Source organism: Nylanderia fulva, unplaced genomic scaffold (assembly GCF_048542155.1).
Source record: "Nylanderia fulva isolate GAGA-0341 unplaced genomic scaffold, ASM4854215v1 Scaffold98, whole genome shotgun sequence".
In the NCBI taxonomy this organism is placed as follows: Eukaryota; Metazoa; Arthropoda; class Insecta; order Hymenoptera; family Formicidae; genus Nylanderia; species Nylanderia fulva.
In genome coordinates this window covers 286,583-304,411 of record NW_028191112.1, presented here as the reverse complement: position 1 = coordinate 304,411, position 17,829 = coordinate 286,583, and the positions used below count along the sequence as shown (strand labels likewise).

General features: G+C 29.1%; 2 protein-coding genes across 3 annotated transcripts; both read right to left on the bottom strand.

The window, feature by feature from the left end:
* Nucleotides 1-5,044: 5,044 nt before the first annotated feature.
* On the bottom strand, nucleotides 5,045-8,522 carry LOC114938250 (G protein-coupled receptor Mth2-like). 2 transcript variants are annotated; one of them, XM_029312121.2, is made up of 4 exons: nucleotides 8,438-8,522; nucleotides 7,276-7,469; nucleotides 7,025-7,190; nucleotides 5,045-6,488 (listed from the first exon to the last, which is right to left on the bottom strand). In XM_029312121.2, exons 1-4 carry the CDS (start codon nucleotides 8,491-8,493, stop codon nucleotides 6,458-6,460), a joined length of 447 nt encoding a protein of 148 aa, XP_029167954.1. In that variant the 5' UTR covers nucleotides 8,494-8,522; the 3' UTR covers nucleotides 5,045-6,457. The 2 variants fall into 2 exon arrangements, with proteins under 2 accessions (XP_029167954.1, XP_029167944.1); XM_029312111.2 differs by lacking the exon at nucleotides 5,045-6,488 and having other exon boundaries at nucleotides 6,664-7,190.
* Nucleotides 8,523-11,711: 3,189 nt separating this feature from the next.
* On the bottom strand, nucleotides 11,712-17,473 carry LOC114938243 (G protein-coupled receptor Mth2-like). Its single transcript, XM_029312099.2, has 5 exons — nucleotides 16,440-17,473; nucleotides 14,266-14,344; nucleotides 12,932-13,116; nucleotides 12,683-12,848; nucleotides 11,712-12,147 (listed from the first exon to the last, which is right to left on the bottom strand). Exons 1-5 carry the CDS (start codon nucleotides 17,401-17,403, stop codon nucleotides 11,916-11,918), a joined length of 1,626 nt encoding a protein of 541 aa, XP_029167932.2. The 5' UTR covers nucleotides 17,404-17,473; the 3' UTR covers nucleotides 11,712-11,915.
* Between the last annotated feature and the right edge of the window lie 356 nt (nucleotides 17,474-17,829).

Below are 17,829 nucleotides of genomic sequence, written 5' to 3'. Positions count from 1 at the left end.
TTTGCTGGGACTTTACATATGGAAAACTTATAAACCATTTTTGTGACTCTCGTGTCGAATTAGGATTTGTATTATATGGTAATTGCCACCATTGGATAGAAATCATATATTATTTTTTTGATCTTGATATTGATATGTTTGAATATAAATTTTAATGGATACCCGTTGTCCAACAATAATTCAATACAAATTGTTATGTTTTTATTATAATAAATGGGATCCGACAACAGTAATGCTCTATCTATTAAACTGAAAATTGTGCCTATTTTATAATGGGTTGGGTGGTTTGAATAAAAAGAAAGGTATCTTCCTGAGAAAGTGCTCTTGTGATACCAGTCAGTGATGATTCTATTGTTACTTCTGATAAGTTTTATATCTAAGAAACTGATATTATTATTTTTTCCATTTCTATGGTAAATTTAATTCTATTATGAAATGAGTTGAATAAATTTTGATTGCTATTATTTCGCTGTGTTTGGCTGCGCATATATAATGTCGTCTACATATCTATGGTAAAACAGTATATTATTCTTGATTCTATGTAAAACTTTATTTTCAATGTCTTGAAGAACAATATCAGATATTATTGGGGACAACGGTGAACCCATGGGTGTGCCAAATGTCTGTTTGTAAATTTTGTTATTAAATTTGAAATAACTTGAATTTAATATAAATTGTATCATGTTTATGAACTTTTTTTGTGGAATATCTGTTTCTTTTTTTATGTAAGACCATCTGTTGTTTAATTCAATGATTGCTAAATCTATAGGTGTGTTTGTGAACAATGACACAACGTCGAACGAACACAGAGAAAATTCATTGTCAATGCTGAAATTGGAAAGAGCCTTCTGTACTTCAAAACTATTTTTGACAAAACTTCTTGGTTTAGGTAGGCAATTATTTAAGATGTTATGAATGTAATTTGCAATTTTATGTAAAGAACTATTAATTGTTGATACTATGATACGATAAGGAAAGTCCTGTTTGTGGATTTTAGGGATGCCGTAAGCTCTGGGTAAATCTAAATCACTAGATATCAATGCATAATATTTTTGTTTAGTTATATAATTATTGTTAAGCCATCTTTTTAATGTGTTATTAAGATCTGTTTCTAATTTTTTGACCAGATTTTTATCAATACAAAAATATGTGTCCTGGTCATTTAACATAGTCAGCATTTTATTTATATAATCATCTTTTTCTATAGCTACTGTAGTATTACCTTTGTCTGCGCGGGTGAAAATTATGTTGGGATGTTCTCTGATAAACTTCTTGGTTTCCTTCGTTAAATTAATTAAGCTTTTGTCTTTGTCGTCGTATGTGATTTTTGAAGTCAGAAAATTGTCAAGTTCGTTAATCATACTATTTCTAATTTGTATTCTTGTATTGATGTCAATCCTACTTATAGAGCTTTCAACGTTTTTTATGAATTTATAAATAATTTAGTCTTTATGTGTTAAAATTGGTAAGGAAAATTTATTGCTTAATTGTAACAATGATGTGACACATTGCGGAATATCAATATTTATAATATTTCCAATAATAATAATGCGAATACTTATTTAGTCAGCTCTTTTAATTTTTAAAGCCACAATCTCCACTTGATTCCTCTCGACCAATAGAGCCAAACGCGATGTTATTGCGATAATTATGAAGGAAAGAACATTTTTGGAAAGGAATTTGAATCCTATGATTTCCAATAATATTTATCGTAAATATTTTCTGATATTTATGATAAATATTTATTATCTATTGAATCTAAGACTCTGGAAACATTTATAAAATAATTAAATATTAAAATAATTATAATAAATATTCTATAAATATTTTATAATAATTCTGTGCTGTCTGGATTAAATATGTCGCATATTCGTCGATTTTAAAGTGAATTTCTGATGATCTAGATTCTAATAATTCTAAGAGTGAAATTTCTTGAAAACTGGATTTGTCAAAGGGTGGCAAATCTTGATTTGAATCCTTTGACGATTCTATCAATTCGTTAATAATATTATCATCAATATTATCTTCTCAATAGAAATGAGAGATAATGGTTCTATTATTTTGAAAATTATTTGTGGATTCTGAATCAATAAATTCATTATTTTGAATATTATATTATTTTGAAAATTATTTGTTGATTCTGAATCTTAAGGTAGATTAAAAGAAATTATCTCTTGAGACTTAGGCAAGTATTTATCTCCACATAATCTCTTATTAGAATCTATTAAGAGACTCGCAACTTTCTTATATTCCTTATTTAAAGATCGGCGAGTAAGCTTTTTCTTACGGACAAGTCTGTTTTTAAGGTTGCCCATCATCAGGGGTATGCTTACCTGCATATAGTATCTTTTATTATAATTTATGTAAATAGAATTGATATATTTGACTGATTTGATATATTTGACTGATATATTTGATTGATATATTTGACTGATATATTTGATTGATATATTTGACTGATTGATTTATTTATGTTAATAGAATTGACTATAATTAATTACTAAGGAATAAGAGATTTAAGCTGACTCTAAGAATAAATAAAGTTAAAAAATAAATTTAACATATATAAGATAGGCAATAAGAGCCAAATCGCGGATGACAGTGCGTTATTCTAAACGAAACTAAATTTTTTCGTTAGAATTAAATACCTGTGCACAAGGCACCAAATTTTTACTTGGACACGGCCAAGATATAAAATTGGAATAATCTCTACAAGAGATTTTTAATTCCATGTATCCCCTATTCCCCCTAAAGAAATAAAGTGCGAGAGAAAAATATAGATCCGAAAGTCGCAGAATCGGGAATCGAACCCGAGACCTTTCGCTTGCCGGGCGACTGCTCTTCCAACTGAGCTATTCAGATCCTTTCGATTCTATACTTTTCTCTGTGCCGTGTCCAAGTAAAAATTTGGTGCCTTGTGCACAGGTATTATTTACTCAATAATAACATAGGTAATGTATTAAATATTTTTTTGTTTTACAATGTGAATGTACAAATACTAAGCTATATATAATATATATTAAAACTTTTGGTTTACAACATGGATAAAAATTCATAAATAATATACTAAAATTTTTTTGTTTAGAACACAATCATATGACTTATATAATTTAATAATACTCAGTCATAGTGGATAACATATTTAGATAAATGCTATCTAAGTACCAATAGAAAAAAGAGACAAATTTTTTAGATTTTTTATTTCTTATAGAGGAAACTGTTTTGATAAAAAAATTTTTTTCAAATTTCTATACCAATGTGTTTAGAATGTTTCAAAACGTGTCAAAAAATCATATTTTTAAAAAATGGATATGTATGTGCGGATGTGTATGCACACCTACATTTGTGTTTTTTTTTATCTCAAAAATTATTTGACTTGAAGCGCTCTAATTTGGCATACAAGTAAAGTAAAATAACACTTTTATTTACTGTAATTTCTAGAAAAATTGATAAAGTATTTCATTTTTTATAAAAGTTTGAATTTTCTTAGAAAATGTTTGTGGTTACTCTAACTTTCATAAATTTTAAAATATCTTGATAAATTTTTTAATATAAATAGACTATTAAAGGATTGTTGGTATTGAATTTAACAAGGTTCGGTGAAAAGCTTCATTTTTTATAAAATTTTGAATTTTTTAAAAAATGACTTTTGTTGCTCTAATTTTTATAAATTTTAAAATATGGAGATAAATTTTTTTACATGAATAGACTATCATTTAAGAAGGGTTGACATTGAGTTTGGCAATGATCCGTGAAAGAGTTTATTTTTTATAAAATTAAAAATTTTTAAGAAATATGCATTTTTATTTTTCGTAAATTTTGAAATATTGAGCAAATTCTTTTTATATGAATAAAGTATAATTATAGGATATTTGGTGTTGAATTTAACATAGATCAGTGAATTATAAAATTTTGAATTTTCAAAGAAATCAAAATTTTCATGAAATAAATATAAAAGAGTGAGTACATATATACACATACACATACATCTAACTTTTTAAAAATTGTTACTGTATGTAAAAAAAAGTGCAAATTTAAACCTAATTGTAAAATTATCAATTTTATTCAAAAAAATTTTTTTTAATAAATTAAATTTAAAAAAATAGCAAACATTAAAGAAATATATTAATATAATCAGGCTTATTATCGTATAAATTTCTTCGTTGATTATAACCTGTGAGTTTCGTCAATTGTACATTCGGGTAACATTAGAGGAATAATTTAAATATTTAGGTAACTAGCGTATTGATCAATTTCAAATGAGTCATCCGTAGATCGATCTTTTAGTAATTGTATTAAATCATTAGAATAAAATTGTTCCGGGGAGGTATTCTCCTCTGCTTGTGATACTAGATCGCACAGTTCTGCGAATAGTGATAATTCGAAGAAATCAGTTCCTAAATTAAATAGATTAAGTGGTTCGTCGATCGAGGGTTCGATCTCCGTGTCTGGGGGAATTCTTTTCCGTAATGGGTTTATTGTCGGAATCCGTTTGAATGGATGAAGTCTTTAACCTTTTTATAGTCCCTGGAGAAGAGGCAACAATCTCACACATTTTTATGCGAGGTTTATTGTCAAATGACTGTCGCCTGAGCCAGTGCAAAGTTGACGCGGCACGGTTAGCGCGAGTTTTCTTACCAGCTCTATGATTACGTTTTTTCCGACGTGCGATATTCCGTTTTCGCGTTTTATTTACTGTACGTTATAAAATAGTAGTAAAATATCTATTTTAATATGAGGATATTAATAAGGAGGCTGTTCTGAGGGAAATCACATCTATATAGATTGTGTCTTTTACATGCTCCTAATCTCAAATGCAAAAAGAAGATCAAAGAGTAAGGGAATTTTGATGGGAAATAATAATTGAAAGATTTATCGGCGCAACCTTCAAACCTTCAAACTTTATTCGAATTTTTATGCAATGCGGGGGCGTTAGCTGATCTATATAATTAATAGATTCTTACTTCTAGCAATAAGACGATAAACTCTTCGTTGATCTGTAATGTGCTTGGCCGGCTTCGCTCCCTCGCTAGGACCTCGGTCATGGAGTGCTTATGGCGAAATCAAACACTAGGGTGTACGATGCACTAAGGTTCTTTATTTGTCTTTTAACCCGCTTACAGATTGAGCGATTACGAAATTGAGAAGTCAACAAGGTCGACGACTAACCCGTGACTTGAACAAAAACGCCGAGATATAAATGACGCAGTTACTTAAGTGTCGTTAACAGAATCGTGTACTCTTTACGTTAAGGCTTGATTTCGTACTGGCGTTATGGCTTTCTAGGATGTAATGCCGCTATGGCTTTTCTGTGATGTAATGTCGCCCCTGGACCAGATTTTCAGGAGTTTATATACTCTTAGAAAACGAAAAATTTTGGTGTTGTGTGCAATTTTTGGGTGGGAGAATTCCCACAAAAACGCTTTCCTGGAAGATATTATAATAAATTGATCTCGTAAGAAAAAGGGGTTATTTGACAGTTCTGTGAAATCGAGCGTGCTCGACTTTTGACTAAATATGGTCATAAGATGTCAGACGATAAGAAAATATAAGTTTGAATAAGTCGTAAAAATCTAAGGAGCATTCGTGATTTATTGGTCATCGAGTTTCACGACTTGCAGGTGTCAGCATCCAACGTCGAAGGTGCGAACAGCACGGGATTGCTTATCGCTCAAGATCGGGGCGTTCCGCGTGACAATTCAAGAGAGTTTAAAGCGGTAGCCGTATGCTGTGATTTCTATTGTTAGCTTCTGTACGTTTCTGAAATTGTTCTTTATATAATTTATTTGCTATATTTAGTTTATTGTTATTAAAATTATTGTTTAATATAATGATTTGAAATAAGATCATGATTGCTGAATTATATAGTTATGATTTCACAACGTAATACATCTTCCCTTTTGAGGTTGGATACTTTAATTATGGTGAGATGTCTTTATATTCATGGGATCCTTATTTATATGAATATATTGAAAAGAGAGAACAGTATCTCTGATATTAAGTTGCAATAATCTGGATAATTTTCATTATTGATGGTAGTGATAAAAATAATTTGAATTTGAAAAAGAAACGAGACAAAATAATATTTTTGCTACGAAATCCGAAAATATGTATGAATTATAATTATTAATCTTAAACATAAAAAACAGCATAAATAAACATGATTTTAAATTTCAAATAAAAATTAATGGTCGGTCATATCAGTGTGACTTCTTCCTCGTCCGGAAAAAATCATCTTCTCCTGATTTACTATTCCATTTGATGTGGTATAATAATGTTCGACAATGTTACATTTTATCCGAATCGAGCTTTTGACAACAAACCGCAGCCGAATCGCTTGAATAATATGCGCTTGATCCTTTTTTTCCACACAAATATGATAAAGGTGCATAGATGCTGCATAATGTCCAGCAAAACAAAAACATAGTAGTTGTAAATTGATACATTTTCAGATAATTCATCCGTTGTTATCATGAGCCATTTTATGCCTAATAAGATAAACAGCACGATAAATAGTTTTAGATATAGATTAAACCTGCAAATAAATACATAATTTTCAAAGTTCTTGTGAATATATATGATGAAAATAAAATTTAATTGATGTATAAACCTTAAGAAATTTTTGAAAGTGTTTAAAATTTTAATTTTTGTGAAATACCGGAGCAGTCATGATATATTCTTAAAAACATTACAAAATAAAAAAAAGTGAATCAGCGAATAGAAAATATGTCATCTGCAAATGACAATCTATGACTAGTATTCATAATCTGAATATATATTTAATATTATTTTAAATCTCATCCTGACTTAAAATGACCATTCAATCAATCAAGCTCAGACTTAAAATAAAATATACGATCGCAATATTAATTATTAATACCGGCATATTCCTCCCTTTTATAAAAAAAATATGCGAAACAATCTATTATGCGATCCTGTTTGCATAAATGTTAATATAAGTAGCATAAATTTTAGTAATAAAATAGATTATCATATCTTAATGCAAAGATATCTGAATACATACCATTTCTTATTATTGTTAAAGCAATTGTTCTCCGAATCTTTCAGACAAAGACTCGTATCCTTTTTGAAACGCATAATTTTTAATGCTGTAGAAATAGATAAACAAATGCTACTGATGATGCACATACTTCTGAGCCCATGATAATACAACAAATACGGACCAGCCTCTGTAAGTATAAAATATCATGAGTTTTTATACTGTTTCTCACAATACTAGAATGCTATAGCATTAATAAAGTTATCTTCACTTACCATTGAACCAGCAATAATCTCCTAAACTAAATTTCGGTCGCAAAATTGGTGGTACATTTACATACGCGGGAAGAAAATCCATGCTGACACAGAAAATAGCAAACATAAAGGGACATCCCCACGCAAAGATCGTATAATATATCAGCTTTCTCTTTTCTCGTTGTCTGACGTTTCTTTGTAATGAACAGAATCCTCTGCAATTTACATATATAACAAATAATAGATAAAAGTAATCAAAATGTAAAAACGTTAAAATAATCTGTCTTTGATCACGTCACTATATTATACTATAGAGCAAAGATTCAGCTTAAAGAATTAATTTTTAAAATTGCTACGATGATTTTTAACGGTGTTATGAACGATTAAACTGAAAATGACATTTTCTCTTCAATTTGCGATAACTTGATAAGGAAAGATCGATTTACATTTTAAAAAACAATTTTGCAGGGAAAACTTCAGGCTGTAATATGGAAATGTCAAGAAACTTTTAAAATTTTGGTGTGCATGCGACAAGTCTACAAAGTGAAAAAAAAATTTTCCATTTCGTTATGTTTTTTGTTTTTTACATATAAAAAATATCAGAATTGAAACGAATAAAAAAATGAAAAAAACTGTAAACCATTGAAAGTAGAGATTTCAAGCTTGAAAACTTTTTTTTAATTTAAATTCTCATTATTCGAAACAACGTTACAACTCTTTTTAAAGTTTGTCTATTTTTGAACAATTGTTTTCTTTTTTTGATGCCTTAATTATATTAAGGAGTGTATATTTACATAACTATCATGCAGACACGACAGTGTCAACATATTTAAATTAAACATATAATATGCTTATTACATTTTTACTCTTAAAAAATTAACCGTTTAAAAATCTGTAATTAATTAATAAAAATCTTCAAAAAAACTATTTATTCTAAATTATAATTTGAACCTATTATCTTTATACTCTAATTTATAATGTCCTAAGTATAATATAATTGTTTTTGCACGTACCAACACAATATATAAGAAAATTTTATTAATACAACCTTTTGCATATTATATATTCTCTATCTTTATATTTAAACCGGTATATGTAAATTAAAAAAAAGAATTTCATAAAGATAAATCATAGTCAAGTGTTAAAAATAAGTAGTAATAATATAGAATATTTTTCAACTTACTTGAATGTGTACCACATATCAAAGCTTATTATATTTAGCCAAAAGTAACCCGCCATAAAACAAAAGTACGTTAAAAAAGCTGTAAAATGAATAAAATTAAAGGCTGTAATAATTAATAATTAATAATAAATAATAATAGTATACAATATTATAAATATAAATATAAATATAATATGTAATTTGCTCTTATAGTTAAAAAATAAATAAGGAGCAGGAAATAGGCCAAAAGAGCAACGCGAAGTATAATTTGGTCGCAAATACAACTTTATTTTATTGTGTGCCTCGGGTCGCGCCAAATTAGGATGAGGATCCGGGGCATCAGGCCTTGGATCGGGGTTATTGTATTAATTCACTTCACGTTCTCACTATTAAAGAGCTTTTATTTGAACTAAACACTTGACGTTATCTTTATTTTCACAATATTACACTTTGTAGTTACTTAACTAGTTGAGAGGAAGCGATTACGTATGAGTTCGTGAATCGCGCGTGCGACTGTGTTATAAAACCAGAGATGATTTTATAAACCGAGGAACTCAGTTGGATGACAGAAAGACAGGGATTCCTTAAAATCACAAGAAATGTTTTGTTAAGTGTAATGTTTCACAATTTATTATAAAGACTATTGTCGCACCATTGAATGAGTCTTGTTGAGATCAAAATAATACAAATTTTAATAGTCTGTATCAAAGTCAACTGTTTTTCAAGTAAAAGAAATGAAATTAGTAATAATTCTCAGTTGACGTTAAACTAAAAATAATAATAATAAAAATCTTAACGTAAACAAATATAAAGAAGAATCTGTGACTTCAAATTAAACAAACATTTCATCAACTAAAAACTTCTTATAATATATATATCTAAAGATTTAAATACTTAAAGACTTATATCATACATAGAGTATTATAGTTAAAAATAATTTACATAAAAATAATAAAACATCTTAAGCGTAAATTTAAAAAAAAAAAAAATACACTCTTAATATTCTCAAATCCAGAAGTTAGAATCAAAACCAGGACCTCAGGATTGAAAGCCAATCAGTGATTTCAAGTTGAACAATCACGTCACTAAATGAAAACAAAGAAACTGACTTGTAAAACAAATGAGATGGGCATCCGATGTTCTTCAGATTAATCTCCTTAGATTAGAAATATTACCTGAATCTAAGGAGGTAGAAAAAATACTGAATACTTAATCTGAAAACGAGATTAACTAGCCAGAAGCCCTCGTGCTCGCCTCGAATGAAAAAATCTGAATGATCCTTGTGAGATCCGCTCAGTGCGCAGTAGGCCACTTCTCTCGAGAATTTTCACTTTCCCAGGATCCTCAGTCTTTACGAGATTTCCATAAAAGGCCTTCCGTCGAGTAAGACTTCTTGAAATATGAGCTCGTGGTCTGAATGATTGTACTGGCTTTGAGAAGAGCCTCTGATAAGAAGCCAGTGAAGAAGAGCTCCTCGGAAACACACTACACACAAAGGCATCAATCAAGATGGCCACCAATCTCACGACACGACTCACGGCAAAGCAAAGATGGCCTTCGAGCGAGAAGAAGCGTGAACAGCGCTACTCGTTGAGAGATGCAAAAACTATAATAGAGATTTTCCTGCGCTTTGTCAAGCCGCCGTTTTGACATCGTGATGACTGGCATTATTTCTTAACAGACTGCGATAAGATGTTATAGATCGCACGCGGTTAGCGAGGTTACTCTTAATTAACAACTCGAGAGCAACTACCGGGCGCGTCTCCTGCTCCGTTTTTATAGTATCGCTTTTTGAAAGTTTCTTGATCGGAAGGGGTGCCTGGCAACGGGCCCCCTTGGTCAAGGACCTAGATGCAAGCGAAGTAAATTCAAAGTCCTGCTTTGCTTGCACTTGGGCAATTTCGGTTCCGCGTGTATCTCGCAGCGTATGCGTTTTTACGCGGTCAGTGCCCGTCTTCAAGCGGATGTAACATGAATAGTTATACCTTATTAGTTATATCTTTTAGGGATATAACAATTTAATAAAAATATTTTTTTTATTAAATAAAGAAATTTTGTATTTGCGACCTAATTACTTTGCGTTGCTCGTTTGATCTTTTTCCTAGCAGCTTCTTATTTATTTCTATATTATTAATAATAATAATATATTCTATAATAAAATATATATAATAAATATTAATATTAATAAATAATAACATATTATTTATAAATATTCGTTAAAATTGCAGGATCTCAAAGTTATCACATTTATGTTTCTCCATTAAAATAGATTTAATTTAACTACCTACACTAAATTTTATAGTAATTTTTAAAGTAATAAATACTGCTAATATTAAATTAAACGTGTTATTTGATTATTGAATCAAATAGATATATTTCAAATAGATATATTCTCAAATATATATATTTCTTTGTGTTTTTGAATTTTGCAGAATTACATCAATATGTAATTCTGCAAAATTCAAAAACACAAAGCCCAATTTGGCGCGACCCTTAAGTGTCTCTCCCGAGGCACACAACAATCAATATTTTAAGTACTCGAAATAAGTGATTAATTGGCGTTACTAGTGATAAATTTCTATAAAGGTATTATGTTCAATCATATTTAGTAAGACTAGATTAGTAATTTAACAGTTATAATTTAATGTTTGCAATTTAATAGTTTAATTTTAATCAATATAAGGTAATTTTGATTATATCTATTGTAAATCAATATATACAAATGTTGATTGAATTGCATTTTCTAACAAAACAACAATATTTAATGTATTTTACGAATAGTATTAAACATAGTAAAATATAAATAAATTAATTTTACTTAATGTATATAATACAAGAAAAAGATTTATATTTTCTTACTTCTTAATTAAATATATAATTACTATCCCAGTGAGAAATGATTGGTCGAATCGTCATTGATTCGACATTGATTCGACGAATTTGACATCGATTCGATCATCATCTTCTCACTGGAATTCTAGTGAGAAATGATTGGTCGTACTGACATCGATTCGATCAATTTGACATTTATTCGCCGACGAATCGATGTCGATTTGACCATCATTTCTCGCTGGATAGTGAGGAAAAAATAATCAATATTGAGTTGAAATTGATTTATTCTGAGTCGATAACTCATCGAAAGTTGTGACATAAATCAATCAAAATTGATGATATATTATTTAGTTTTCGATATATGTTTTCGACGTTGATTTGACATCAATTCGATAAGTCATTTCTCGCTAGCTAGGTTGAATTTGAAAAAGAAACGGGACAAAATAATATGTCTTTGCTACAAAATCCGAAAATATGTGTGAATTATAATTAATAATCTTAAACATAAAGACCACCATAAAAAAACATGATTTTAATTTTGAAATAAAAATTAAAGGTCGGTCCTATCAGTGTGACTTCTTGCTTGTCCGGAAGAAATCATTTTCTCCTGCATGAGTATTTCTTTTGACGTGGTAATAATGCTCGGCAGTGTTGCATTCGATCCGTGTCAAGCTTTTGGCAACAAATTGCAGCCGAATCGCTTGAATAACATGCGCTTGATCCTTTTTTTCCACACAAATATGATAAAGGTGCATGGATGCTGCATAATGTCCAAAAAATTAATAACATACGAGTTGTAAAATGATACATTTTCAGATAATGCGTATGCTGTTATCATGAGCCACTTTATGCCTATTAAGATAAACAGCATGATAAAAAGCTTCAGATATAGATTAAACCTGCAAACAAATATATAATTTTTATAGTTCTTGTAAATATATATGACAAATAAAATTTGATTAATGTATAAACATTAAGAAATTTTTGAAAGTGTTTAAAATTTGTATATTTGTAAAATACAGGTGCAGTCATTAATTTGATTTTCGTTATTAATTGTAATTTTGTTTAGAATTGCATATATTCTTGAAAAAACACGTAAAATGATATATATTCTTAAAAATATTACAAAATATAAAAAAAGTGAATCGGTGAATAGAAAAAATGTCATCTGCAAATGACAATCTATGGTCAGTATTCATAATTAAATCTGATATTAACTTAAAATTTCATTCAACCAATCAAGCTCAAACTTAAAATTAAATATACGATCGGACTATTAATTATTAATACCAGCCTATTCCCCTCTTTTATAAAAAAAATGCAAAGCAATTAATTATGCGGTGCTGTTTGCATAAATGTTAATATAAGTATAGCATACATTTTATTGATAAAATAGATTATCATATTTCAATGCAACGATATATGAATACATACCATTTTTTATTATCGTTATAGCACTTGCTTTCCGAATCTTTCAGACGATGACCAGTATCCTTTTTGTAACGCTCAATTTTTAATGCCGTAGAAATAGATAAACAAATGCTACTCAGGATGCATATACTATCGAGTCCATAATAATACAACAAATACGAATTATTCTCTAAGTATAAAATATCATGAGTTTTTATATTATTTCTCATAATACTAAAATGCTATAGCATTAACAAAGTTACCTTTACTTACCACTGAACCAGCAATCTCCTAAATGAAATTCCGGTCGCAAAATCGATGGTACATACTCGGAAAGAAAATCCATGCTGACACAGAAAACAGCAAACATAAAGGGACATCCCCACGCAAAGATCGTATAATATATCAACTTTCTTTTTTCTCGTTGTCTAACGTTTCTTTGTAACGAACAGAATCCTCTGCAATTTACACAACATTTAACAAACAATAGATAAAAGAAATCAGAATAAAAACGTTAAAATAATGTGTCTTTGATCAAGTCAGTATATCATACTATAGAACAAAGTTTCAACTTGAAAAATCTATTTTTAAAATTGCTGTACGATGATTTTTAACGGTGTTATAAACGATTAAACTGAAAATGACATTTTTTCTTCAATTTGCGATAACTTGATAAGGAAAGATCGACATTTACATTTTAAAAAACAATTTTACAGGGAAAAGGTTTCAGGCTGTAACATGGAAATGTCAAAAAATTTTTCAAATTTTTTGTGCGTACGACACGTCTACAAAGTAAGAAAAAATTTTCCATTTGGTTATGTTTTTTTTTTGTATATAAAAAATATCAAAATTGAAGAAAATGGAAAAAGCTGTAAACCATTAAAAATAGAGATTTCAAGCTTTAAAACTCTTTCTTAAAATTTAAATTCTCATTATTCGAAACAAAGTTACAACTATTTAAAGTTTGCCTATTTTTAGACAATTGTTTTTTTTTTTTTATGCCTTAATTATTTTAAGGAGTGTATATTTACATAATTATTATGCAGACACGACAATAATACTTTATATTTTTATTTACTTTTGAGAGACGAATTTTTGATAAAAAATATATTTTTATTTTGTAAAAAGTTATCATGTATTGCTTTATTTTATAAATTAAAAGAGAAAAAGATTAAATCAAAATTTTATTGCATTATATACAATTATTAGGTTTCGTTATAATATTTTATGCATATTTACATTAAATATATAATATGCTTATTATATCTAATACGCTATTTTTACTTTTAAAAAATTAACCGTTTAAAAATCTGTAGTCAATTAAAATCTCCAAGAAAACTATTTATTTTAAATTATAATTTCAACCTATTATCTATATACTCTAACTAATAATGTCCTAAGTTAAATATAGCTGTTTTTGCACGTACCAATACAATATATACTTATAAGAAAATTCGATTAATACAGATTTTTGCATATTATATATTCTCTCTATCTTTATCTTTAAACTGATATATGTAAAATCAAAAAGAAGGAATTTTAGAAAGATAAATGAAAGGCAAGTGTTAAAAATAAGTAGTAACAATATAGAATATTTTCCAACTTACCTAAATGTGCACCACATATCAAAGCTTATTATATTTAGCCAAAAGGAACCCGCCATATAACAAAAGTATGTTAAAAAGGCTGTAAAAATGAATAAAATTAAAGGCTGTAATAATTAATAAATAATAGGGTCACTATTTATATTTCGGGAATAGGAACAAAAACAAATAGTTAAGCTGCAAATATATTTTTATTGTTTTTCAAAGTACTCGCCACGATGATCGATACACTTTTGCATGCGCTTAAACCAATTTTCAAAGCATTTATTCCATTCCGAATGAGGTATCTCCAAAACATGATTTTTGAACGCTTCATAGCTTCTTCGGGCGATGAAAATCGTTGACCACGCAGTTTATTCTTCACGGATGGGAACAAAAAGAAATCATTGGGTGCCAAATCAGGGCTGTACGGCGGATGACCCATCAATTCGATGTTTTGAGTGCTCAAATAGTCTCTTGTTTGAGCCGATATGTGAGAGCTCGCATTGTCATGATGAAGAACAATCCGACGTCTCTTGTTTGTTTTCCTTATTTCACCGAAGATTTCTGGCAAACAGATGGTTGTGTACCACTCAGAATTTACTGTTCTACGATCCTCTAGAGGCACTGTTGCAATATGACCAGTTTTTCCGAAGAAACAGGCCACCATTTTCTTTGAAGTGCTTCGTGCGCGAACAACTTTTGTTGGATTTGGTTCATCTTGGAACACCCATACAGTCGACTGCTGCTTACTTTCGGGCTCATACAAATATATCCATGATTCGTCACCTGTCACGATTTTATAAACGTCTTTTGAAGCACCGCGATTGTATTTCTTAAGCATTTCTTTGCACCAATCGACACGAGCCTTTTTTTGAGCGATTGTCAAATTATGTGGGATCCAACGCAAACATAACTTTCGCACAGCTAAGTGTTCATGTAAAATCGCATATATGCTGGTGGAACTAATGCTTAGGGATGCCTCAATCTCACAATAGGTTACATGACGATCTTGCTTAATCATTTCGTGCACAGCATCGATGTTTTCTGGCACTACAGTCGATTTTGGACGACCTTCACGAAACTCGTCGGACAGCGAACTACGACCACGATTGAATTCACTATACCAGCGATACACAGTGGTTTTTGATGGAGCTTCATCGCCAAAAGTCAAATTAAGTTGATTGACGCACTCTTGTTGTGATAATCCACGTCGAAAGTCGTAAAAAATCATCGCACGAAAATGTTCACGATTCAGTTCCATTTTTTGCCGAGACGAAACTTTCAACTAAATATAAAATAAACAAATAGCGTCCGTATGACAAAATGTTCTCAGTACGTATATCGTCAAAAATGTCAAACTTTACGATGGAACCGTCAGATGGACTCACATGACATCAGTGTTGCCAATTCCCGAAATATAAATAGTGACCAATAATATACAATATTATTAATATAAATATAAATGTAATATGTAATTTGCTTTTATAGTTGAGAAATAAATAAGAAGCAGGAAATAGGCCAAAAGAGCAACGCGAAGTATAATTTGGTCGTAAATACAACTTTATTTAATAAAAATATTCTTTTTTATTAAATAAAGGAATTTTGTATTTGTGACATAATTACTTCGCGTTGCTCTTTTGATCTATTTCCTAGCTGCTCTTTATTTATTTCTATATTATTCATAAATAATAATATATTATATAATAAAATATATGTAATAAATATTATTAATAAATAATATTATTTATCATTATTCGTTAAAATTGGAGGATTTCAAAGTTATCTATAAAGTTATTATAAAGTTAAGTAATAAATACTGCTAATATCAAATTAAACATGTTTAAATATTGAATCAAATAGATATATTCTCAAATAGATATATTTCTTTGTGTTTTTAAATTTTGCAGAATTACTTCAATATATAATTATGCAAAATTTAAAAACACAAAGAAATATATCTATTTGAGACGAATAACTCTTATTAATTTTATATTAAAATGCATTTAAATAAAATTTAAATATTCACTGTTTTGCATTTATAAGATTTTAACAAATAATATATTCAAATAACATTTAATTCATATTTAATATGCAAATTTAATACCTATGCAATATTTAATATACATTAAATATATATACAAATATATATACGCTATACTGATTGCATAGTTTTATGATTTAGATATATACTCTACCCATTGTAACGCAGACGGGATACTGTACATCATCCGATTTAATCAAAATATACACAATGCTAATTCCGTGTGCAACAAACAAGGCACCGCTGTAATTGCGCAACATGAAGCCGTGTTTATTTCTAAGTTCTGGCAATATGGAATACATCAGAAATACTGACCCCAAAAGTAATATAGATACTATAAGGCCACTTATTTTCACAATATCTTTGTAAGGAATCAAGGACTCTTTATCAATTATGTCCTTGACTTTGTCATATGTTTTGGAACAGATGGTTACTTGAAACTTATTTCCGTTGACGATGGCGAAACAGTATGATGTCGATTCAATAAATATTTTATAATCAGTTAAATATATAGAACCGTTGGTAAAAATTTTATAATCGTACTGAAAACCTTCGGGAATCAGAACATGATTTTCCTGGCACGAATCATAAATGGACAGCTGAAACGATTCGTTTACTTTTTTTTCGCTCTGCGTCGAATGATTTGTGTATACTTTTGGAAAAATGTATTCAATTTTTTCAGGAATGCAGTTGTCATCCACCAGACGATTGCCAAGAAAACAGCAGAACCGAATGCAAGTATCATTATGACACATTTCGTTTGGGACGATGTTAGTTTCATTAGCATCTTTGCTGGAATTTTTGAAGACTTCAAGTGACATGGAATCATTTTTTTCAATTACATTTTCATGAACTTCCTGCGGCATAAAATTCCTTTTATGATTAACATTATTCGAATTTGTGTTAGATTTCATCGAGTTTTGCTCATCATCTTTATTCTGCATTGAATGCTTGTAACGTTTATGTTGAATCAAGTCATTATCTTCGCGATTGTCATTCGTATAAAATTCTTTGTCATTTTGTGTATTATTCATAAACTTTTTATGCAAATCATGTCGAAGTGTTATTGTTTCGTTGTTATAATATGTTGTAGAATCCGTATATATCTCGTATCGCATCGTCAAATAATCATCTATGTTGGTGGAATTTTCCTGCGAATTCGATGATGAAATGACGAGGAGAAGCACGGAACACACAAATGCAAACATTTTGCTACTCTCATTATTTCAGGTAACAATAATACCTATACATTTTAGAATAATTAGATATCAATATAGTTTATAATTTTTCATATAAGTTTTAAATTTTCAATAATTAAAAAATGTCATATTATATTTCTACATATACCTTTGCTTTTGTATTAATTGCAATAAAATGTGTCAAGTGCAAAGTATAATAAAATTAAATTATCTTATTTTGTTTCTCAGCAAAATATCGAAAAATCGATCAGATTTTAGCACAATTACTATTAATATTGATAATTACACGTATTGCATTTTAATTATCTCACTAGATAAAGTCAGTATTATTTCATATATCACGGT